General features: G+C 33.4%; 1 protein-coding gene across 18 annotated transcripts in view; it reads left to right on the top strand.

Annotated features, from left to right (window-relative positions):
- The window catches only part of LOC135107870 (intersectin-2-like), a 94,627-nt gene that overhangs the window by 31,789 nt on the left and 36,356 nt on the right, over positions 1-26,482 (top strand). For 7 of the 18 annotated variants that reach the window (XM_064018194.1, XM_064018193.1, XM_064018196.1 and 4 more), the window contains 12 exons: positions 5,451-5,572; positions 5,702-5,847; positions 5,988-6,132; positions 7,471-7,665; positions 8,465-8,605; positions 9,399-9,533; positions 12,036-12,104; positions 14,728-14,748; positions 15,654-15,692; positions 18,377-18,520; positions 18,677-18,899; positions 19,264-19,494. In XM_064018194.1, the coding sequence (XP_063874264.1) occupies positions 5,451-5,572; positions 5,702-5,847; positions 5,988-6,132; positions 7,471-7,665; positions 8,465-8,605; positions 9,399-9,533; positions 12,036-12,104; positions 14,728-14,748; positions 15,654-15,692; positions 18,377-18,520; positions 18,677-18,899; positions 19,264-19,494 (1,611 nt within the window). The remainder of the gene's footprint in view (positions 1-5,450; positions 5,573-5,701; positions 5,848-5,987; positions 6,133-7,470; positions 7,666-8,464; positions 8,606-9,398; positions 9,534-12,035; positions 12,105-14,727; positions 14,749-15,653; positions 15,693-18,376; positions 18,521-18,676; positions 18,900-19,263; positions 19,495-26,482) is intronic. The other 11 variants (XM_064018200.1, XM_064018210.1, XM_064018206.1 and 8 more) reach the window with 9 other exon arrangements.

Consider the following 26,482-nt stretch of genomic DNA (forward strand, 5'->3'; position numbering starts at 1 on the left):
TTGCCCATATCTGGTGCAGTCAGCTGATTGGCTCATGTGTAATTTAGCAGACTGATGTATGGTGGTGCTGATGGTGATTATTTATTTTTTGTAAGTGACTATAGTAAACATGTTTTTTTTCTCATTATGATGTATTTTTAATTAATCTGATTCAGAAGGCAATTATGTTCATGTTGACCCAATTTCATAACAGTAATACACCTGTGTGTGCATTAGTCGATCTTACTGTTTTTGTAAGTTTAAATAATTTGCCAAGATGCCAGAACTTGTATTTTTCTATCTACATAAAACTGCATTCCAGAAGTAGTGTTAGTTGGGATAAGGCTAGCACAGAAACCTTAATCTTAAACATAACCTAAGGAATTACTCCCCTCTTCAAAATTCTTTTGAGACATTAGAAGCCAAGACTGCTGGAGATAGGTTCCCTGTTAGTTGTGTGTCCCTCCTGTCAGTGTGGGAAACAGTTGTCTGTCATTGCAGGTAGCCTCACAAGCACAACATTAAGGTGGACACTCACTTTGAATATGAATTACTTTATCTTTATATCATACATCTTCCTGTTTCACCACATGTATATCACCCAGTAGATTTTTTATGAAGGCATATGACATGTAATTAGTAACTTTCAGATCAGCATTTTCAAGTCTGTCCTTTTGATGTCTTATGAAGTATTTATTAATTTAAGATAATTTTGATCCCCTGCATTTTTCATTGAAATGACAAGTCAGTCTTACTATTCATTTAGTGATGATTTCATAAGATCAGACATTGATGGTGTCAGTATGTTTTGATACATCAACTGGGAAATACAATTCAAAATTGCTCTTCACATAATGATATTCAGTGCACTCAGTAATGGCTTACACACATTGGAGTTGCCATCGTTAATCTTCAGATAAAATTTGAGATTCAGATGCTCAGAAGAAAGGTCATATACTTTCAAAGATTTATAATTATACATCAATATTCAGTTACCAGTTAAAAGTAGGCTTTAATATTCAAAATATTATTTTGAAACTATTTGTAGGAAGTATAGTAGGGTTTCCTCTTTTTTTTTTTTTTTTTTTTTTTTATTTCTAAATGTGGTTGAGAATTTGATGCATCTATGATCCTCAGTAAGCTTCATTTCAACTGGAAAAGGAGATGCACAAAATGGGCTCCAGATAGGTAGTGGAAATTTGGATGTCATTTTCTTGGCCTTACCCAGGGAAGGTTTATATTTTCTATTCATACTGTTCCATATTTCATATAAAGTAAAATATTATTAAGTAAAGGTTAAAAAATATATATCATCAAGAAATTAGTGTACCTTATTGTAGTGTTTTTTGTAAGATAGCAATTACATTCAACCACAAAGAATAATATATATTTATATTTTACATAGATCAGAATTTCAAGTATTTCAATGATTACTAAATTTTATGTAGATCCCTTGTCTTGGCTACCCACCCTTAAAGTGGATATCAGCCTGGTATGTATGGAGATCAGATTTGATCTTTGATAGATTTTATTAGGCATTGTAAATTTTTAAATAAGATAAGAGAATTTGGTGACAAAAAGTAAATAACCAATTCAGAATTTTTAATTCAGAATATATATATATATATATATATATATATATATATATATATATATATATATATATATATATATATATATATATATATTATATATATATCACTTTACATCTTTCATCATTGTCATGATTTTTAATATCATAATCATTAACGTATCCCGATTCCTTCCCTGGGTCTGCTATTTCTTTTAATGTCCACTGTTCACCTTGTTTAGATTAGACTTTTGTGACCCCAGCAGCTGTTACTGTATAGCTTGAGAGTATTCAGTACCATATCCTGCCCTTAGTTAACCATAGCAATTAGATCCACAGTATGACCATAAGATCTCAGTAGCTGGTGGAGTCACATGCTAGATGTAAATGATTCAGTCTGTGTGCCTTGCAATTGGTCTTGGAGTAAACACCATGCACTTTTTATTGCTTCACCTGCTGAAGAATATGGAAGTAAAATCATCATTTCATTGTAAGTTGAAAACTTGTAGTGAATCTGAATATGGAAATGAGATTTATGGTACACAAAACTTTAGGGTCTGCTATAACTTTTTATAGACGTCAAGTATAGGGAACCTTCTAAAAGTGAAAACTTGAAGGACAGCCCACTTGCAAATAATGCCAAAAGTGTATAATAAGGATGATAGAGAAGGCATTCTTAGTGTATACCCAGTAAACATGCCCACCACTGCCATGATGCCACTACCACCACTACCACTGCCACACCACCACCACCACCATCATACACTACTGTTACCACCACCACTACCACACCACCACTGCCACTGCTACCACCACCACCACTGCCACACCACCACCCCCACCCCCACTACCACCACCACCACTGTTAGGCATGTGGGAGTATTGCATTATTTACAAATTCAGTTGATATATGGTAAAGGTTCAGTGTCAGTTACCGTAAGTGCCACTTTTACGCTCAATTTCAATAGAACTGGGCTCTTGAGTATTTTTTCACATCACCTTTGAGACTGAAGTTCAGGATACTTCACTGCATTAAAATTACTTCACTGGACATATTCTTCTATAGGTGAAGTGTAACTTGTTCTGCACAATTTAGTGTACAATTGCACTGAATGAAGTAGGAATTGCACTTAGTATCCCTTAGCTGTCACTTGCTTTAGGAGGATGTTCAAGGGATAATGTGGAGACTGGGTGAATTTCCCTATATTGCTCAATCATCTGCAGTGTCATGTAGTAAATTGTTGATACACATGAACTAGTTGACAACTGACATAGAAAACTATTTCACAAACTGACATGCAGTACAGGTGCTTAACAGCAATATCTTTTTTTTTTTTTTTTTTTTTTTTTTTTTTTTTTTTTTTTTTTTGTAAAAATTTTCTTTCATTCACTTGTTGTGTTTATTATATTACTTCTGTGTTAAGTTTTAAGCTTTTATATTATGGTGTTGAAATTGGGGTATTTGATTTGCTTTTGATGACTTTGTTCTTAATAATTTTTATTTATTTTTTATTTATTTATTTTATTTTTTATCTAATGTTTAATGTAGGTACAACTATGCAATTTAGCTGTCATTGTTTAGGCTGTGGCATAATTTTTTTTCAGGGACCTGTTGAGAGGATAGATTTTGTTGTTTTGTTTATTTATACCACATATTTTAATTGATGTTCAGTTAAACAAAGTCAGGTTAATAATATATATATATATATATATATATATATATATATATATATATATATATATATATATATATATATATATATATATATATATATATATATATATATACACACACACACACACACACACATATAAACTGGTATATAGATTGGAAGAAGACAAAAATAGAAGAAACTGAAAGAATCAAGATAAACACCAATTGAAGGCTGTGTATAGTAATATATAGCAATGTGAAGATCCATGCTGCAATAACAGGCCAGATTTGATACTTACTGCTCAGCAGTTTGATCTGTGTTGATCTATGTAGCTCAGCAGTGTTTTCTTTCACAAGCAGATGGACCTATTTGCTGCTAATGGAATATGGTTTTTATTGAGTAATATACATTAGCTATCATTGAAGTGATAAGCTTTTAGTGTGTAATTACATAAGTATTTTTTATAGTATGCTCTTAACTATTGGTGAGGAGTATGTTCAAATTTAAAAGTACTTGATATTTTTTATTTGATAATACTTTGAATTTTTCAAAATGTAAATGACATTTCTCCACCAATGAAAATATACTTTTTTGGAAGTATTTTGTGGGTTATGATGTGATGATACAGGTTGACCCCAGAAGTATGGCAATACAAAAGAAAGACTTAAAATTTGATTAAATATATTGTTAATAGTCCTTCTGAAAGGGGGCAGTAGAAGGACTGCAAAATACTTGTAAAAAGCCAGTCTGATTTACTTTTGTGTAATTTACCACATGCCTGATCTCAGACTCTGGTCAATTGAAGAGTATTCTAATGTTTTGATGCATTTAAAATTTGTTTCAGCTTATAAACCAATAATTGAGAGTTTACTATACTAATACCATTTTTTAAAAACAGTATGCAGTGGTAAAGTAAGACATGTTTCATAGCAGCTCAGTTAATGTTGCTCTTGTCAAAATAGTTTGATCCTTAGTAAAATGTAACTGAAGATACCATAAAAGTATTTAATGTAATTTACTATAAATTATCTAAATTGAATACTGCCTTACCATTATCTTAATTGAAATAGTTTCTTTGGAAGTTTATCAAGGTATTAATTTGTAGTACACGTAAGGGTTCATATGGATATAATTATTTACCATATCTCTTTCTCCATAAATATTAAGAGTGAATTTAGTTCAACGTTGAATAGATACCTACCCCTTAAAGATAACTAAAACTTTGATTTAATCAGCTGTTAATCTACACCTAAATTTTATCACTTGATCGTGAAAAAAAAAATTGACCGACAAGACTGATTACAGGATGGCACAGCAGTCTTGTGTGACTGCTCTTGTAGTGATTTTTCACTTCCATTATGGGGTATTACCCATTTTAGCCACCATCACAACAGTCCCAAGTGATGTCTACTCATAGCAACTGTGGCATAAGACATACTAAGGAATGGGATGGTTGGGATATTAACCTCAGGTGCTGAATTGACCACATTTGCTCATTGACATCAATCCAGCATTAAACACAGATCATGAAGAACTGCAGCTTTTTATTATTGGGCTTAAAATAAGTACTTATGAACAGAATTCTGTAATGTATTGTTTTTGGGTGACATCATGAAATGACTGGCTGCTGTCTATGTATGATATTGTCATGCTTTATGGGAAGCAGCTTGATAAATGTTGACACTGTGGTGTAGATGCCTTAATGTGGCATTCTTTCACTTACTAGAAAGAAGAAAGTTGACATAAATTTACATGCATTTACCACTTGTTAAAAAACTAACAATCAGCTGATTATGTCGAAGTTGTTATCATAATTAATGTAGATTGTATTGCTAATACATATAATTAACCTAAATTTTAAGATTTAAGGGGTGTGGAACAATAATTGTAAGTTAATATACTAATTTTCTCTCAAATTTTAACTTACTATTAACATCTGAATGTTTGCTTTTTGTGCTCATGTGCTTTACATTAATTACATTGAACTGGAAATAGGATCCTTATAGGAGGCTTTCTTGAACTCCAAAGAAGAAAATGATCTGAGATCTTAAGATTTCCTTTTGAAATTACATGATGAGAGGTTCAATGACATTCTGTAGCTGTGAGGGAATTACCTTAACAGCAGTAGTGATATACTTACAATGGAAATTACTTTCTTTTTTACTCATGTACATATAGATACATAAACCTGTAGGTGTTCTACTGTTGTGTCAATGCTAGATGCTGACCTCACCTATTACCTTCAGATAAAGAAGAAAATGCTGTACCTGGTGAAAACAAAGAGGGAGTCATGAAACGTCGAGCACTGTACCAGTTTGATGCTCGCAATGCTGATGAGATCAGCTTCATGCCTGGAGACATTATTGTGGTATGGAACATTGCAGCAGTAATAGAGACTGATCATGAACTGGCCAGATGATGCTCTATTAGATTAGATGTAATGGTTCACTCTTCTTGAACAGTCCATGCAACTGATGTTCCTTGTGTTATCTTTCAGGTAACAATGACAGAGGGAGTTGAGCCAGGATGGTTAGGAGGTGAACTTCATGGCCAGACTGGCTGGTTCCCTGAGGCATACACAGAGCCACTAGACACCAGGGAGGCAGAAGTTGCATCGGAATCCCTCGTCAGGACACAGCTGGAGTAAGTGAAGTGACCCATAATACTTTTTAACAACCACTTCTTATATGTGGAACTTTATATTTCATTGACTGATTAACTAACTTTGTCTTTAGGAAATGTATATGACTCTATTTAACTTGTATTTATTGTCTGTTTTGCAGAAACATTCCAGAGGAAGCAGGAGCAAGTGTAGGAGTACAGCAAAGTGTAATAGGTGAGGCATTGGCTGTATTCCCATGGAGAGCCAAGCAGAGAAACCATCTATCGTTCAATAAAGGAGACCGTATCACTGTTAGGGAGCAACAGGTAAGAAGAGTTGAACACCTCATGATCTCTCTCTCTCTCTCTCTCTCTCTCTCTCTCTCTCTCTCTCTCTCTCTCTCTCTCTCTCTCTCTCTCTCTCTCTCTCTCTCTCTCTCTCTCTCTCTCTCTCTCTCTCTCTCTCTCTCTCTCTCTCTCTCTCTCTTTTTGTGTGTGTGTGTTTACCTACAGGTAAAGAGCTATGCTAACTGTCCTATCTCATTATCTGCTAGTAAGTCTTTAAAGCCATGAATACTTCTTCCCTGGATCACTCTTTCATCCAGATTGTTCCATGCTTCTTTACTTCAGGGGAAAGCTTTGCTTCTTAATTTCTCTCCTGCAAGTAAGTGTTATTCATTGCTTCAAAAACCCTGAAACACTCTGATACAAGCACACATGGCATGATGAAATACATATACATATACAGTATTCCTGCCCGAATTTGCAGTTTGTCATTCATGGATTCACATATTTGCAAATAAAAAAAATAAATAAATAAAAATAATAATGGGGGAAGATAGAACTCTAAAGTAACATCTTAATTTTGGGTGACAAGTCACCCCAGGGCCCACACTGGTTTATTAAACTTAACCTCAATCTCAAATCACAAAATGATTAGCAAGGTAATATTAAAGGCAAACTGGATTGAATTCATTGTAGCAGACACTCTCAGCAAAGGAACTCACAAAGGTGGCAAACTACTGGAGTGATCAGCTGACCTGCTTCATCTTGTGACCACAACTTGCCAACTTAAAAAAAAAATAGCCAACATGGTGGTGGTCAAGATTATGCAGAATATTCCATCTAGTTTCCCTTGAAATGTTGCTGACTTTGAATCTTGGTACAAAATTCTTGAGAAACTGTCTCGTGTGACTGCACCTTTATTTTTTTCTCAAGGTCAGCAAGCAGAGGTCACAAGAAGAGGAAGAAGATCAGCTGATTGCTCCATTAGTTTGCTACCTGCGTGTTCCTCTGTTGAATCTGCCACAATGAGTTCATTGAGGCTTACCTTTGCCTTGGGCTTAATAAGTGTGAGAAAGCTATTTATGACCCTTGTGGCAATTGTGTCATGGATTCAGTTAATCACTAATCATTTTATATATTATGTCATGTCTTAAATCTACATGCAGAAATTGTAGAGACATGAAGGCTTTGTTGTTCATAGCCAGTATCTTCATGACCAGGAGATGGGAAAAAAGAAAACAGGATATAAAAGACAACTTGCATGACACATTGCATGACTTTAGAGGGTTTTACAAAGTCAGTAAAAGGAAGAAAGCATTATTACATAGGTACATAATACACAGTAAATATAATACACCCACACTTTTATTTCCCGTTCAGGAGCAATGGTGGTATGGAGAACTGAACAATGTGGGGGGCTGGTTCCCAAGATCATTTGCACGCATGGTGTCTGGTCCTGCTGCTGTCACTTCGCCAGTCACTACTCCTCAGGAGGCCCCAGAGGAACCACCTATGCCAGATAATCTTGTCCATGATGATGTGTCAGAGTTTTATCAAGCTCTGTATCCCTATCAGGTAACATTAAGCACTGGTTCTTTTTTTGCCTTTTGCTTTTCTTGATTGAAAATTTCTTAAAGGTACTTCACAGATTGTATGCATTTGTCACAACAGAATTTTTGGGTCTTGGCCAGAACACTCAAGCATATGGTAGTTGTACTTCAGTCTAGGTGACTATGAAGAAGAAATGGTAGAAAAATTAGTTAAATGTAGAAAAGAAGTCAGTAAAGCAAAGATAAGGAATAGGTGAAGTGTTTACTACATAAACTTTAGAAGTATTTTAAGTAAAATAGACATGCTTAAAAGAATTACATGTGTAGAAAACTTTGATATTGCATTAATAAAAATGTGGTTAAATATGTTGGGGAAAGTATTTCATCCTAGGGTTTGGATAGGTTACACATTACTTTACAAGGACAGGGAAAGGAGGAGGAAGGAGCAATATTGTGCTCTATGTTAGACACACATTACAGTGTTGTGTTAACTGCGGCGTGAAAGTAGAAATGTAGGTTAATGTCAAGGAGGATGAACAGTGTTATTGGAATTACTGCTTTAGAGTACTTTGTGCATTCTTGTTACCCATATTGCAAAAAGTATATAAGTCTGTTAGAATCAGTACAGAGGAGAATGACTAAAAAGATAAAAAAAATAAGAATATTTATGCAATGAGATTGAAGCATGTTTGCTACAGGGACTACCACATATAGGCCTAGTGGTTTTTTGCAGCTTCCCTTATTTTCTTATGTTCTTATGCTCCTGTGAGTTCAGATTTACTGATTCTGTTGTTTGACATCTCATCAAATTATCTTCCTGACAGTCTGGAGAGCCTGGTGACCTTACCTTCAATGCTGGTGAGATAATCCTAGTTGTGAAGAAAGAGGGTGACTGGTGGCATGGAGTTGCTAACCAGAACACTGGCATCTTCCCTTCCAACTATGTGGAGCGTATGCCTAACCAGGTGAGTAAGCAGGGCATTCATATATATATATATATATATATATATATATATATATATATATATATATATATATATATATATATATATATATATATATATAATTTATTTATTGATTTACATATATATTTGTATACTTTGTATTTCCATATTTACTTATTTAATGTTTGTTTATTTATGTATGTTTTAATTTCTTTTATTTATTTATTTAATTATATACTCATTTGTTTATTTGTTCACTCATTAATTTATATATATATATATATATATATATATATATATATATATATATATATATATATATATATATATATATATATATATATATACACATATATATATTGATGTATGTATGTATATGCTTTTTGTGTTAGCATTTATGAATTTTGTTTCACAACTTAACATTGTACTGAATAAAAGTTAGAGGATGAGTTATGTTGCTTAACACTATATAACCATATAAGAATATCTTGTTATGTCATCATACAGTTGAGTAGTAAGTCAGTTACATATTTGTTGTCTTTTCCAAATATGCCCTTCTTCAAAATTTATGCTTTACTCATGTGAATTTTACACTCATGAACAGTCTTTTAAATATGACGTGTGTGCATATGAATATACATTTTTTGTCTATATGTAAATATATTAATTGTTACTTGAAAGCTTTTTTTGAAGCTTTTAAGATTTAACGTCATTTAAGGCAAGTATATTAAGGTAAACTGCCCACTGGTTTACTTAAACATGCAGGATTCTTTGATGCCTTAATGTAGCTGCCATTAATCTTTCAACATGGCAGTTTATAACAAGTGCAGGAGACAAAGTTGAGGAAGAGCCTGAGGTGGCAGCTCCCTTGAAGGATGAGGTGGCATTGGGGGAGGAGCAGGCTGAGGCAGACCATCAGGTGGTAGCCAATGAAGAAAGTAAAGAGGAGGTATCACAGACTTTAATACTTTTCTCTTAATTTGGTGATGGAAGTGACGGGTTTGTCTATGTGGCTGAGAAATGAAAGAGGTGGAGGGTTGCTTGTTTGCTTGGTTAGCCTAGCAGAGGAATTCTCTTCCTACCTGACATTGATTTATGTTGGGAGTTTTCTGTAGATAACTTACAGTCTTGTGAAATGAGGTTACTGAACATTCTCAGATTTATGATAATTTGCAGAATGGAATTAGTGTGCCTATTTATGGTAGTGTATATAACTTTTCAACTTGCAGTTGCATGATTGCTTCCATGATCTGCTAATAGTACCTCTGTTCTTGATCCTTACTGGCCTTAACCAGCAAAAGTATCTTTTCTGCCAAGAATGATGGTTGTCTTTGAGCAAAGATTTGCTTACGTATGCTGCGAATTGGTGAGAAAATTTTTTCTCACTTCACAGTGATTCTGATTGCAATAATCATAATTTGCTAGATCTGGCATTACTGAGGATATGTGCTTATGTTTTTGTGCTAAGAAAAACTACACACAATGTTTTCATAAAAATTTTCATAGGTATTTACATGTGCTGACATGAAATGATACTTTGTAGCTTTTTTCAATTTTGTCTTTTTTTTTTATTTTACATATTGAAAAAAAATAATAATAAGCTGAATGATTATCTGTATGTATGTGAATCATTAGTTTCAAAGTCTTAAGCTAGGTAAATATGTAGATTATTTATTACATAGAAATTTTCTTCTGTCTGAAAAGAGACAAATATTTGTTATTTTGAATTGATTAATGAAATTAAAATCTTATAAAACTTAGTATGTGTTGTCAAAAAAGTTGTATTCACAGAATGCTTGTGGTGTACAAGTTAGAAGTGTGATGATTACAGTTTGATAAAATTCATATATATTTCACTTGAGAAGCAAAGCCACCATTGTGGGCTACAATGAACTGTATGGCATCTAGCAATTATTATTCATATCTTGTATGAAATTAATGATAACATTTGTATTACAAATAAATGTACTTTCATTTTTATCATTTCATAAAGTTGAGGCTTGATAACATACTCTAGAATAGCAGAGAAGTACATAAACTGGAGGCCAAATACTTTGTCTCCCAGAAATTAATGTGGGTACATAGTCATGTTTATGTCAGTGTATCTTTGTTATAGTATGACTTAATGCTTCACTTAGGGTTGGCATAATTCTATATTGAAGTAAGTTAAGTGGTGTGGCATAACCATAGCATACATGCCAAAGCCATTTAGCTAATACAAAACCTTGGCAAATTCTGTGATTTGGAAGTCAGAGCATTTATATGAATGTAAAGAGAGATTTAAGTGAAAGTATCCTCCTGCCAAACTTTGATGGATGGATCAGAGACCTTGACATGGAAAAAGTGCACAACAATAGTGACAGTGTTCTCTTTCAGAAGGACATATGGAATCACAAGATGGTAGCATAGGAACAGTGAGAGTGTGCATGAGAAATATGATGTGATCACCTATGCAAGAAGTGTAGATTGTAGAATGGTGGAATGGGTGAAAAGGAATGCACTGAGATAGTATGGCCATATTAAGCGGATGAAAAACAAAAAAATTATAAAGAACATGTGTGAGCTAAGTTAAATGTGCTAATAGGAGGGAAAGGCAATGTGGAAAATAGGATAGGGTAAAGTAGTACAGGTCGACCATAACTAATCTGGCACTAATTTCGGATAGCATAATTTCAAATTTCCCGAGTTGCCACACCAACCTGCTGCTGCTGCCGTTTGTCAGAAAGATGATAATATATATATATATATATATATATATATATATATATATATATATATATATATATATATATATATATATATATATATATATATATATTGTGTGTGTCTTTGTATATACACAGCCAGGTTACTGCTGATGTGAATTGTGTCTAACATGAGGGGACAGTGTTAGCACTCACTATTTCATGAGTGCAAAGCTGTGGCCTTCATCGTTAAATGCAAATAAGAAACAATAATTTCCTAGTGGTGTTAGCAGGTGGGGACTTCCCTGCCACAGGTCATGAGACAAGTGCACATGCATGCAAGTATAGTGGTTTACTCTTCTCAAAAATAAATAAATAAATAAATAGATAAATAAATAAACAAAAATAAATAAATAATGATAATAATAATAATAATAATAATAATAATAATAATAATAATAATAAATAAATGAATAATTAAAGGGTAAAAAATAGATAAACCATTGACTGACTGTTAGTTCACATTTCTTGTTGAGGGTGGGATGAGAAATAAAAGTGGTTGATTCAAAGCTTATTTGCAGTAGTGTCACAATATTCCAAATTGCTGTACAGTATTATTATATCTTGTGTAAGTAAAAGGTTTGCCCATGATAATGCACATCACTTATTGGCTTTGGCTGTTGCTTTGTTTCTGTCTGTTGTGTGATGTCTCACTAATAGATGACTCACTTAGTACTTGCTTCCTTTTCATGCTTACACTAACTCAGCAAGGACAAACTGCAGCCACTCCTGCTACTGTTCAGACTCCTGACTCTGCTAATCTGAAAGTTAATCAGGTATTTGAAATTAACACTTTCTTGTCTTTATGTATTTATTTATTTTATTTTTTTCAGATGCTTTAAAAATTACTGGTGAATGTTGCTTTTTTATCAGGTATACAAGCATCTATTTATATATATGCCTCATTAATTGTGTATATCCTCATGTGCTGCAGTTATGTTGCCTTGATATGTTGCACTGCAAAGAGGCATTTGATCTGCACAGTTTTGTGATATATTTGGATAAATGATTTTTGTAATCATCCTTGCACATAGGTAAAGTCACTGTAAATTTGTTTCTTTGTTTTTCCACTGCACCAAGTGTTCAGTAAGTGTGTGCCGCTTGTTTGATCTATACTGTGTAGGGCTTGTCTTGGAACATTAATGATGCACTTTCCTTTCTTGAGAGTATCAAAGCTTCATTTTGAGTTTTATTTCATAAACTTTTATTAAAGGAAATTTATTAATTTATATACAATGTTGATGTCATCACATGAAATCACTTCAAATTTTCAATCATAAGAATGTGTTCTCTCACTTTTTTTATATTGACATATAGTATTTTATTTCAAGAGTTTTTTTTGGTATTTATTATTCATTTCATTATTTTTCATTACTTTGTTTAGTACTGATGAAGAAGGATGTGAATAGATGAATAATGAACATTATCAATAGAAGACTTGTTAGAATGGGAAGTAGAATGAGGGATTGGTGTACAGTTTAAACAGGAGTGTGTCATGGGTTGTGTGTTTGATATTTATATTTAAGAGACAGATGTGAGAATGTTGGATGGAGGTTTGAGGCTGGTGATGGTAGAGAATGTAGTCTGAATCAGATGTTTTTTTTGCATAAGCTAGACCATTGGTGATGATCCAAAAGATGTGTAAAAGGAGGAAGTTGAGATTGAATAACAGTTAAATAATGAGTATATGTAGGTGTTAGATGGCAGAAAAATGAATATGAGTTTCATTAGTTGCTTGAGGAGGTATAGTCTTTTAATAAAAGCATTTAGGATTGCATATTTCAGTTCTTGTGGAGCTAAAATTATGAATCACAAAAGATTTGCAGAAATATGAAGAGCTCACACATATGTAGATTACATGATGATAATATAAAGAGAAAAATTGTACAAGGTAGTAGTGTTGCCAGTTGCATTATATGGATCTGAAACCTGAAATATGGGAATGGGAGGAAAAGGATTGAATCTAATAGTACCAGAGTGATGAATGAGGAAGTACAAAGAATTGCTGTAGACACAGAGGATCAAGCTGTGATCAAGCAGAGGAGGAAGTCGTATGATGCTGGTGTAGAGAGGATGGAAGAAGATAATTGGATTAGGTGTTAGAAGTATAAGGGGAAGATTAAGAATGTGATGAGTAGACATTGTAAAGAGAAAATTGGATACAAGAGTGATATCTGGGAAGTAAGGAAGAGTGGTTATGCATCATAGAGAGGAATAGAGAGCAATTGTCAATGTGTAAATGGAATGCAAATTCAAGACCCATTATGGGAGACTTATCCCCATTAGGTTTGAGTAGCTGATGAGGAAAGAAGACTTGTTTGGTTTGGTGGAAAGATAAAAAATGCTGTTTAACTTTTCTCAAAGAGAGAGAGAGAGAGAGAGAGAGAGAGAGAGAGAGAGAGAGAGAGAGAGAGAGAGAGAGAGAGAGAGAGAGCATAGTCTGTCTCATGCCACACCCAGCCACAGCCATAGTGAATTAGGTGGAAAACCAAAAGTTACATACCTGAATATTCCTCACCTCACCACAGCCAAACCATTCACTCTAAAAATTTCATGTGTAATGCATATTCAAGAGGAAGGATAGATGAGTCTATTGCTGTAAAGTTCTGATTGATGGAGTGCATATAGAGCTGCACTTTTAGAAGGTAGAAATGAACAATTTGAACAAAAAATGAGAAATTGCAACTCACCCACTCTGTGGTGACGGGATCCTTGTCAGTAGCCAAGAATGTTTATGCTATGTCTGACTGTCTCTGCTCTGCTCTTAATATGCTTCAGGATTCTCATTGTGAGTTCAGTAAGTCTGAGTCATCTGGGGATGAGTATGAGCCAACTCAGGATGAACTAGCTGAGATTGAAACCCCATCATGTCTATGGTGACGAGGACAGCCAAACATGGTGATACCAGTGGCTTGGTATCACCATGTTTGGCCATGTTTGTGAGGAGGGGGGGAAGAGAGGGCACATTATCTGAGCCATTACATTATTTGTGTGTGATACCAGCTTGGTTGATAGACTATTATTATTATTATAATTATTATTATTATTATTATTATTATCATTATTATTATTATTATTATTATTATTATTATTATGATTTCATTATTTTTATTTATTTTTATTTATTTATTTTTTTTTTTGTGTGTGTGTGTGTCTGTTGTTATGTATTTATTTGGTTTGTTTAGCATTTTGAATACTCAAAGCAGGATGCTTAAAGCTCAAGTACTTGATCCAACTTTCTAAATAAAATAAGCATCTTTCCAGTGTTTTGTCAGCTGTGTACTTTTATTGTATTAGTTTGTTACTGGCTTATCAGTGAAAGGAGCATCTGTGACTCATGTTGCCATTTTTAATATGCCTTTTAATCTTGCATCTTCCTGTGCACCTTTCCAAAATCAGGACGACGAGCTAGAAAACAAGGTTAGAGTTATTCCAAAAGATTTCTCTCTCTCTCTCTCTCTCTCTCTCTCTCTCTCTCTCTCTCTCTCTCTCTCTCTCTCTCTCTCTCTCTCTCTCTCTCTCTCTCTCTCTCTCTCTCAAAGCTACTTTTTTTTTCTATATGGAATTTATAAGTTTACATTTAATGGAAATATTCCTACTACTTCAGATTTAAAATTTTATTCAAGGTGATTTTTGCCCCTGAAATTTTTGTTGTTCATAAGTAACCTTTTTTTTTTTTACTTATTGATGGCAATGATTACATTTTATAATATTAATTGTGTAGTGTATTACTTGTACTGTGTTAAGATAATCTTGCACCATCTGTTTCTTCATGCTGGAATGAACTTTCTACCAAATGTCCATCTTATGTAGCTGGTCCCAAAAAGTTTGCACTTCCTTTCGTGTAGCATCAGGTAGAGAATTTATGGGTATAACCAAATTCTTCCAAAATCTCTCAAGTCCAGACAAATTTCAGTCAGAAATGCAGTTGCCTGAAATATTTAATCTCATCTTAATTTTGATGTAGTTTCTTCAAAAGCATTCATGTGTTGTTTAGATAGAATTGAATATAAATGTGAATTTTCATTTTAAGTTCAAGCATTAATTATAACTGAAATTACTTTTTTTCAAGGTAAGACTATTTTCTAGTAATATATAGAGTTCTTTATTATGCTGTATGTGAACTGAAATAATAAAGTACATATGTATATGAAAATTGTGATTTGAAGGAGTGTAAAAGTGGTAACAGTGTAAGAGTTAAGTTATATTTACTGCTGAGTATTGACTTTCTTCCTAATTTATATCAAAATAAGGGAAAGGCTTTTCTAATGTCATAGAAACACAACATTGTACTAACTTGCCTGTTTTCCCTTGTTGCGTCTCAGGAGGTCATGGAGCTTTCTAAGTCACCCAGGTCACCAAAGGTACTACTTTAAACATTACACTTTTACATTGGTATTTCAAGCTTGTTATCTGCATACACAATTTAATCTAATTAGGTATATACAGTCATACCTTTATATCTCCTTTTATTTCTTTGAGGGAATGCGCATGGTGTGTGCGTGTGTGTGTGTATGTGTGTGTGTTGGAGACAGGTCAAGGATGAAAAAAAAAAATTATAAAAAGCCATCACACCATATTGCTCTGTAAAAGAGTCAGAAGGAGTCTTCTTTGTGTGAGCTGTTTAGTTCTTACTGTGCTGGACATTTTGTGAATGGTATTTAGAAATGTATGGTAGAATAATTAGCATAAAGATGGATAGAGCAAGAATAATGAATAATAGGAATAGGGCGGATGATAGGACAGAGCCCTGTGAACACCACTGTTAATAGGTTTAGGAGAAGAACAGTGACTACATACCAATGGAGCAATAGAGGAGCCAGAAAGGAAACTTGAGATAAAAGTGAAAATAGATAGATAGAAATCAAATGAGGAAGGTTTAGAAAAATTTCTGCCAGTCTCTATGAAAAGCTTTTTACTTAGTCTAAAGCAATTCCAGAGGTGTCACTGCTCTCAACCAAAACCTGCTGAGTTCTTACATATTGTGTGAATTTTTTATGAGTTTTTATGTGCAATGCAAATCCTGCTCATACTAGGCAAAAAAAATGATGCAAGCATGTACACATAACTTGTAACTCAAGTATTTGCTTGCAACATGGAACATTTCATCTTTTACTTGTAACCTAAATTACTTGCAACCAGAGATGTCATGTATCCCTGTCTCATGCCTGTTCCTACAGTAGAACACTTTCTTACCTCTCCCTTTACCCTTACAAATGCACTTGCATCCTTTTAAAAAGCCTTCATTTCTTCCATTAACCACTCTTCAGTATAAATTTTGAGAACATTTCTCATATGCTTTCTTTTAGGTCCATATATATATATATATATATATATATATATATATATATATATATATATATATATATATATATATATATATATATATATATATATATATATATTTAAAGCCATGAAGGAAAGACAGTTAATAGATTTATGATCAAACAAATTTTTCCCTTAAAATACCAATAATTTTTTGTTATTTATTTATTTATTTATTTATTTATTTATTTATTTATTTATTTATATTTTTTTACAAAACCACCTTGTAAACTGATGTGCATCCAATGCTGAGGTGTGTCTAAACCACTGGCAAATATGTTCCACTCATATTCCACTCTGCAGTGAGATAAAGTTAAAAGCTGTTTGTCTTGTGATCTTCCTTTCTATAACTGCATTCAGTTATAGGAGTTACACATTCCTGCTGGCTTCCACTAAGTGACCTCTCTACTGTGTACTTATCCTGTGATAGTTGTTGCTGTGGTGATTGTCCTCTCTGTGGCTCTGATTAAGTGTAAGCATTTCAATGAAATCCACTTAGCTTACTCTAAGGACCATAATAGTTTTTATATATGAGAAGAACATTCTCCTGATACATAGTTAGGAAAAGTTTCCCTTTACTTAGGCCAATAAGTCAAATGCTAACAAGATTGCTTCATGCAGGAGTAACATGAACATCAGTTCTGGTTAAATTTGTTAGTCATTGATTTATACCAAATGTATCCAAGTCTTATGCACTTGCTGGTGAGATATCTGCTGCTCAATAGAAGCACTCCTGCAGCAAGGCCTCCTTCATGGGAATCCTTCCACTAAAGTCCAGTCTTCAAGGATCCTGAAACTGATCTTTGGAGATTTGTGTAGTGTCAGCTTTAGCCGTCACAACTCACTCTAAAAACCTCAGGAGGAGATGCCTTGCAGAACCCTGGTCATAGATAGCCTCCTATTAATTGAGTTTCTGTTTTTGTCATTAAGGATTTTTCAAGAGTAAAGAGAAAACCATCTCATATTTTATCAACCTCCTGCAGAGGTTTGCCAAGAAATCCCCCCCTTAAGACTTTTGATGTTCTTAATTTGTGGCCAATCCTCTGATGGTATGGGGAATGCCAGAAGGCTGTACTGATCAAGTTATAGCTGCACAAGCTGCTAGATTGTGGGGCTTACCTGTTTCTTTGATCATCACATCTTGATGTGTGGTATATCTTATTGTTTCTCTTTTCACCATGTCTTGTTTCTCTGTTCTTTTTTAGTGCCATGTTGCATGTGTAGAAAAGGCAAGTTGTAAAGGAAATATTAATTTCATTTGCAAATTGAAGTAAGCTCATAAGAATGACTAAGTGTTTGGTGTAAATTACTTATAATTTAAGTCTCTACATTACTCACTGATATTGTTACATCATTAATTAACATGATTTTGCACAATCACTTGGTATTAACTATTTCTACATAAATTTGGGAATGGTTGAGTGATTAGTGATAAAAATTTTCATTATTGTAACAAGTAAATTTAGAAAATATAAAGAAAAATATCTTTGGCATTACTTTTAACTTATATATATATATATATATATATATATATATATATATATATATATATATATATATATATATATATATATATATATATATATATATATATATATATATATATATATATATATAATTGTCCAATTTATTATTTCTTATAGATTCTGTGTCTCCCATCCATAAGGAAAAAGAAATGCAATCATGGTTGTTCAGTTTGACAGATTTGTGCCTTTAATTACAGGGTAGCAAGGGAAAGAAACCAGAGATTGCCACTGTTCTGGCTCCCTATGATGCAACCAGCAGCAACCAGCTGAGTCTCCAGCGTGGACATTTAGTTATGATTCGCAAAAAGACAGCATCTGGCTGGTGGGAAGGTGAACTCCAGGTAAATAAACCATTTTATCTCTTTTGTGTGTGTTTTTATATATAAAATGTGAAACAAAATATTGGTACTTGGAACAGTTTGAACAAGAAGATATTTTTGAGTTATACTGTCAATTTACACATTTAAGATGTATCCTTTAAAATGCTCTCCATTCAGGCAAAGGGGAAGAAGCGGCAAATAGGATGGTTCCCTGCTACATATGTTAAAGTTTTAATGGGATCCTCTCGCTCCACCCCTGTTTCCATGGAGCTAACCAACAAAGAGGACACTCCTCCTGATCTATCCCAGCTTTCACCCTCCTCTGGCAACCCACACACCCAGGTCACTGTTACACCACCCACTGATGAACCAATGAAGGGACCAAATGATGCATCAAATGGTAAAAATAAAGAAATGTGTTTCCTTTATTGTTAATCTTTAAGCCAACAGAATAGTTTAATTTACACTATTACCTGTTCTTGTGCATTCCTGTGAGGGGTTATCTGTTGTGGGAGATGCTTCTCTTTACCTGTCAATCCATCTCATCATTGCTGCTTGTGGCAAAAAGTAAATCATGCAACATTTTATGCTTATTGATAATCTGTTACTATGTATCAACTTGTAGTGCAGATTATTAAGGTCCTTCCTTGAACTAACACAATATAGAAACTTCATAACTTTTTGTTATAATTTTGTTTTGTTTTGTTTTGTTTTTATCATCATTTGATTATTTTTAAACTTCTTTTTTTTATACATTGGCACAGGGTTTGCAGAGCAGGTGGAGGCACTTTATCCCTACACTGCCATGAATGAAGATGAGTTGACCTTTGAAGCTGGTGCCATTATCTCAGTGATCGACAAGGAGGATGCTGCCTGGTGGAAAGGTACCCTTGAGGGTGCTATTGGTGTCTTCCCTTCCAACTATGTGCAGCCTTACCCCAGTGACTCAGCCGCCAACACTGCTGGGACGCCTGATGCAGAGGACTCCTTGTGCTGTGAGTAGACAGTCTTCTTTTTTATATATAAGTTTCTATTTATTACACCTGGCTGAATTTTTATTCAATCACCCTCATTTTTCATTATCAATTTAACATTGTAGGAAAACAAATTTCTAAGCCTATTTTCTGATTCTGGATGATTATTTAAGACAGTTAATTATGTAGGGCAGATGTGTGATTTTGCCATTTTGAGTTGCCTGTGTGTGAATTGATCTGATTTATTTATATGATTATACATGGAACATTTTCTTGAGCAATGAAGATTCTTCATAAAATTTTGCCCTTTGGAGAAAACAAGTGAGAAATATAAACTCTTTAAGGAATATGAGTGAAAGAAATGCTCTAAACACATTCATTAAGCACTTTATTATACATGGATGGGTTAAATATTTACATTTATAATTCAGGTTTTTTAATATGTAAAAAATATACATGTTTCTATAATTTGGGTAGCTTTCTTATTGACACATCACTTAGTGGCATCTGATTTAGGAAATAATATAGATAAATCTGGACAAGTTACTTGAGTCTTGATTTTTTTTGGTAAAAGGATTTACTTTCAAATAGTAAAGAGGTATATTTTAAGTTTGCCATCAAAAATACCATAGCACTGTGTCCTAATGACACATGTTTCATGTAATTAAGTTAAAATGCTGTTGACCGGTCATTAGAAGACAGTTAGATAACAGTTAGGAAACTGCATGGCATGTAGGAAGAATGACATTAAATTGTTCAGGTGAAATGCAGTGAAATCCAGCTCATGAGGCAAGCCTGATATTTTGGTAAAAATAAAAGTGATTTTGCTGAGAAACAGTTATCATATTAATTGAGAACACATCTATCACAATAAGACAGTTCTGTCTTGAAATTAAGATTATGCAATTTTCTTAAAAAATTATCTACATTTGTATATTATCAAATTTAGCACCCACTAAACATTTGCTGTGACTTTTGTCTATCAATTTTTCAATCTTGAGTTTCATGGTATATCTAATGTTCTTCCTCTTCTTAATAATTTTTCCTGAAACTTTTGTTGCCTTCTGCTGGTGGTGGTAGGCATGGATTGTTGGGAGGGTTGGGAGGCAGAATAGTGGTTGTTTATTCCCCATAATGTAACTTTGAATGTTGCAAAAGTGGTTTACCCAGAAATTCCGTGCCTTTTTTAAGGTAGTAGTTGGTGTTATGGGTGATGCAGGTGGCCAGTTTACAGCTCAATATGTCACTTAAATTCATTGATCAGATGAATCAGATGAACCATTCCATTTTGATGTAGCCTTCATGTGAACATCCATTTCCTCTCATACCTTGCAGTTGCACTTATTGCCATATATAATAGCAGTGTATGTGTCACTGTGATAGCATTAAAATATGATAGCTAAACCAGTGATAGTCAGGATTGAGTGTGCAAAGGAAATTTTCTTTTAATACATGTATTATGTCTTCTAAAAATGTAGATTTGTATGTATGGTATGTACTTGTATTCGAATGAGCATTACTACACACTTAGCACAGAAAGCCCATCAAGAGCATCTCAGAGCAACTTGACAGACAACCACCAAATTCAACCCACTGTAACTCAAATCTTCTCTCAAAACAATGGCGTGTAACAGATGTCGGTCAATAGTGCATTTAATTCTGCACATAATGATATGTGTCCAGTCTCATAGAGATGACATTTAATGGGTGAAAATTTCCAAATGCTAACTGCATCAGTATTTATTCTTTCATTCTTAGTCAACTTACTGGTGATCAGAGGGGAGGGAGGGGAGGAGGACTCCTTCTCACCTCCCACTCTACACAACTCACAAACTCTACATCAAAAGAACATCATGTTTCAAGAATTATTATGGGTCAAGTACAGGGATCTGATTACTATATATGCAAGATTGTCTCTTCTACTATATAATATATCAAAATCAACATGAGAGGGCAAAGGGAAGTAGGTGAAAATCTGGGGGAATGAAGGTGGGTGATTACTGTACAAATTTTATATAAAATGGAGAAGGGGCGGGCACAACCATCATACTTCAGGCACTCTCTGTCTTCTCTTGCTCTGTCTCCTTCTTACTTCATATATATATATATATATATATATATATATATATATATATATATATATATATATATATATATATATATATATATATATATATATATCCAAAGTAGAAAGCAAGAAGTTAACAGACAAAGCAAAACAGTAATAGAGAGATGATATTGGTACTGTAGTGAGACACGTTGAAGATGCCAAATTACTAAGGAGACTAGAAAGACAGGAAGATTGCACAGCATTACAGGCAGACCTGGACAGAGTTGTCAACTGAAGCCACATGTAGGAAATGGAGCTCAACACAAAAGAAATGTGGAGTTGTGGAATTTGGAAAGAGCAAGAGAAGACTTAAGACATGAATACATGTTGAGAGAGGAATCAATTAATAAAGAGACACAGGAAAAAGATCTTGGTGTCACCATCACTGTCAATTTAACCCCAAACATATCAACTGGATCATGGACAAAGCCTACAACTTGCTAAGGAATATAATGTATAGTAGCTTTCACCTACATGGATGAAAAAATCATTAAGAAACTAAGAAAGTGACTACAGCCTTGATTACACCAAGATTAGAGTATGCATTGGTGGTATGATCACCAAAAACTAAGAACATAAAAAAGTTGGAGTGATTGTAGTAAGCAGCAACTAAGGTAACAAGTTTGAGACCACAGCCATATGAAAAGAGATTAGAGAGACTTGGTTTGGTGGCTCAAACAGAGGAGAGAGGGGGAGACTGAATTGTGATGTATAGAGTAATAAATGGGCTACAGACACAGGACTGAGGAGATCTTATTGTGAGTGATACAAGAGATACAAGAGGCTATGGAAACAAAGTAAGGAAGTGTACTTACAGAAGCAGCATCAAGAAAAATGGTTTTAACTATAAAAGTGTAGATATGTGGAATGAGTTACAGAAAGAAGTGACCCAGGCAAGATCTTTAGGGGAATTCAAGGCAAGGTTGGATAAAAGTAGATATGGAAATTGGACAGCATGAGCATGACACTTTTTCTGTACATTACTGCTAGGTAAATACAACTACATAAACACACACATCACACACACACACACACACACACACACACACACACACACACACACACACACATGTAAAAGTTAGTAAAATATCTTCTGAAATGAATCTCATGATGTCATTAACCTTGTATGTACTATATACATAGTCCTGTAATTGCAATACTTCTCAAGAGAGCTTCTCAATAACTTGAAAGTAAGAGCTCCAGAATGCAGAAAGCTCATCCATATATACTGATGAATATTACAAAACAAACAGTCCAGAATTATTTGTGGAAGGTCTCATGCCTGTGCCTGGCTTCTTGATCCCCAATCAAGGAACAATTTATGATAACCACAATGAAAGAAAACGTGCATTTAACAAGAAATTTGAAAAGTGAGCTGCATAAAATTGATCAAAAGTAATAGGTTGATGAGATGACATTTCATTGGATCACAACACTTTAAGGAAAGGCAGAACACCTCATTATTATCAACTATAAGTTACTAGATGGACAAGATGAGTACGCAGAACATTGTCATAACATCCAGATTGTTATCCCATGAAACTCTTTCAACTGTAATTGTTATCATGAAGATTGCAGCCGTGAATAGTAACATATATATTGAAGTGATAAAGAAAAGCCTAGTAACATGACTTTTTTTTTTCCCCATAACTGAATCTATTGCATGTAATAAATATGAAGTAAAAATTGTCATCAGAAGACAATAGATGACCTGTTTACTTCATTTAAATTGAAAAGAAAACTGTTGTTCCAACATGAAAGGCAAATTCAATCCAAGAGGTGCATTGTATGTGCTTCAAATTATGGAGTTGCAGAAAAATGTACACCTTTAATATAGATACAGATTGTTTCAAGAAGCTTTCATCTGTTACTGAACACTTTTTATTCATAAGACTCCAAGGCCTTTGGCTGAAAGAGTTGGTGGTGAACCACAAGCACATGTTGGTAATGATATGCGTATTAATTGCATCACCTCTTCAAGGCCCATAAATTCCACTGTACCTCCAGGTGTTCCACTTGAATCAAATCACAATTCAAATATAATAGTCAGATGATTTAAAACCATCTGACAACAGACGGATACGTAGTACAGTACTAGTGGCACAAATATATGTAGAACTCAACAACTATCATCACTTATTTTGGCTGTTCAGCCAATAACTCATAGCTTGTTAGTGAAAAGAAAGATCTTAACAAATATCAAATTTAGAGTAGTGAGCAAGGTTTGTTTGACTATATCCCTGTTTTACATTATTATCACAGAATAAAAATTAGCATTTTATCTCTGAATATGTGACATTGTACTCTATGCACCCACATTGTCTCTTACATTAGAAATACAAAAGATACAAAAAGACTAAAATTTGTGCATACATAGTATTAATTTAAGAGTAACTAGTGATGGTGCCATACTTGGTCTGTTATAATTAGGCTCCTTCTAATATTTGCAACTAATAGGGGCAACATGACAGTGTCTATAAGACAGTTTAATTTCTTATGGCATAAAATATATATATATATATATATATATATATATATATATATATATATATATATATATATATATATATATATATATATATATATATATGGTACCTCTTGAAATCAAGGATAAAAACTTGGATACTGAAAGCCATGGCAGATTTCTCTCATGCTAAGTACGTACTATATTCATTTGGCTCATTTATCGTTTTTTTAAGTAATATTTCTCATTGTTAGTTCTTTTAATGCAGATAACAGTAAGAAAATTCATTGCATATCCAAGAACATAATTTCAGTATTTTTAGCAAAATGCAGTAATTATTACTAAATAACTTATATATAAATGCATTGTAAATGACCAGTGAATTTGGTCATTTCAGGAATAAACACTGAAAGAGACAGGCAAATGGGCTAGCTGTTAGCTGGCCTGGCTGGCTTGTTAGCTGTCTTGCCAACTAGTGAACAAACACTTCATTCTCCATTGATGTAAACCCCTTTCTTCATCCCTGGAATCAGTGCTACAAATTACATCAGGGCCGAAGGATTACAGTGTCATGTGGTTGTGTATCCAAAGATAGAAAGTAATTTCCTTGATCTGTTTTCACTTTGTTAGATATTTGAAAGTTGACAATTTAAACTGAGTAATGGTTACTTCAGGTGAATGTCATTTCTGAGACAAATGTGAGTTTTCTGAAAAAAAAAAAAAAACTGTTGATTCATTATTTTCTTTCCTTGCCTTCTTTCTTTTTTTTTGTGATAGTAATGATGAATCCCACACTGATGTAAACATGAGGAGCAGGTTAATGTGTTGTATCACATCTCATTTTTATCAGTTTTATCAGATAATGTAAATTATTATATTATTTACTTTTGCATTTATCAGTTTTAACTTCAGTATTGTTTTTAAATTTTTAAGACTTTTTACAATTTTAATTTTCAGATTAGTTGAATTTTGTTTCCACAATTTACAAAGTGGTGTAGGAGGTGAGTCCTGTGTATGTATATTTCATTTACATATTTTAGATCATAATATAACAAAATATTGCTGTTGTATGTATTTATCAGTTGTTATATGTATATAAGTAGGAAATTGTTATTGTTTTAGCAAAGTTTGTAATTTTATTCTACAAAACTGTGCATGTTACCATTAAAGAAAGTACATGATGATTGTGATGATATAGAAATTAGCTATTGCATATATGACTGGCTTTGATACAGCTTGGAGTATATTTTACATATAATAAGTTTTACAGAACATTTTGCATCACAACTAATGCTTTTATGTCCCTGGAATACTAATGATGGTGGAAAATTATAGTAATATTGATGATAATGATCAAGAAATCTCATTAATTAGATTCCCAAGTATATCTGTAAGTATTGTATCACTATTTCACACCCACTGCAGATAGTGATGCATTAAGTAAAGTGTGTGGCACGTCACTCCCAGGGCTGTATGACTTCTTTACTCCCAGCCTGGACTTCATTTCTCAAACATATCATTTAATTGACTTGAAGGTTGTTTTTTTAATTGTACTGATTTGGAGCTTTATTATCATTATTTTTTATTTATTTTATTTTTTTATTATGCACCAATGGATTATCAAAACAAAGGTGATGTGTGTGGCAATTTTATTTTATTTATTCATTTATTTTATTTTATTACCTTTTAAGGATTATTGATGATGACTCATTGTTCCACCTCAGAATGTTTATGATATTTGATTAGAATTGCATTATTATATTGGTGCCTATCCATCGATTCGCATCTTTTTGGTGTGCATCATAATGAGTTGATGGATTAATAGATTGAATGCTCTGATACACTAAAGATCTGATTAAGATTTATAATTATTTTACTCTATAAAGAAAACAATTGCTTATAGATAAGTTATTCAGCTTTAGGGGAAATGTTTTTGTTGTTGCCAGTTGATAAATGTTGGGACCAGTTGATGTGCAGGACAATATAACCCCTGAAATTTTGAAGTGCATAACATCATTTTGATAAGTAATTCTGCTTATCATCATTCGTTCTGAATTCTTTCACCTTGCTTCACATTTTTTAAACATAAAGTGCAGTATTCTTTAAGTGTAACTGAAGAACTATTGTTTCCCTACTCCTATCTACTCAAATGTATGGTATATTTATGCATACAAAGTGTGATGTAACCTGTGACACTCATAGTAAAATTCATGAATTAGAGTTTGCTATTTGAATTTAGTGCCTATTGTAAAAATGATCCTTTAATCTTTACTAAAGTAATGCACTTCAGAAGAACAGTGGCCTCAAGTCTTATTCTGCAATTTATTGTGCTGTATTACTATTGATTGCAGATGATAATTATCTATCTCCATTTGTGATATTTCCTTTTGTAGTTGATTTTGAACACTATGAGTTACATTTACAGCCTAGTGATA

This window comes from Scylla paramamosain, chromosome 16 (genome assembly GCF_035594125.1).
Source record: "Scylla paramamosain isolate STU-SP2022 chromosome 16, ASM3559412v1, whole genome shotgun sequence".
NCBI lineage: Eukaryota > Metazoa > Arthropoda > Malacostraca > Decapoda > Portunidae > Scylla > Scylla paramamosain.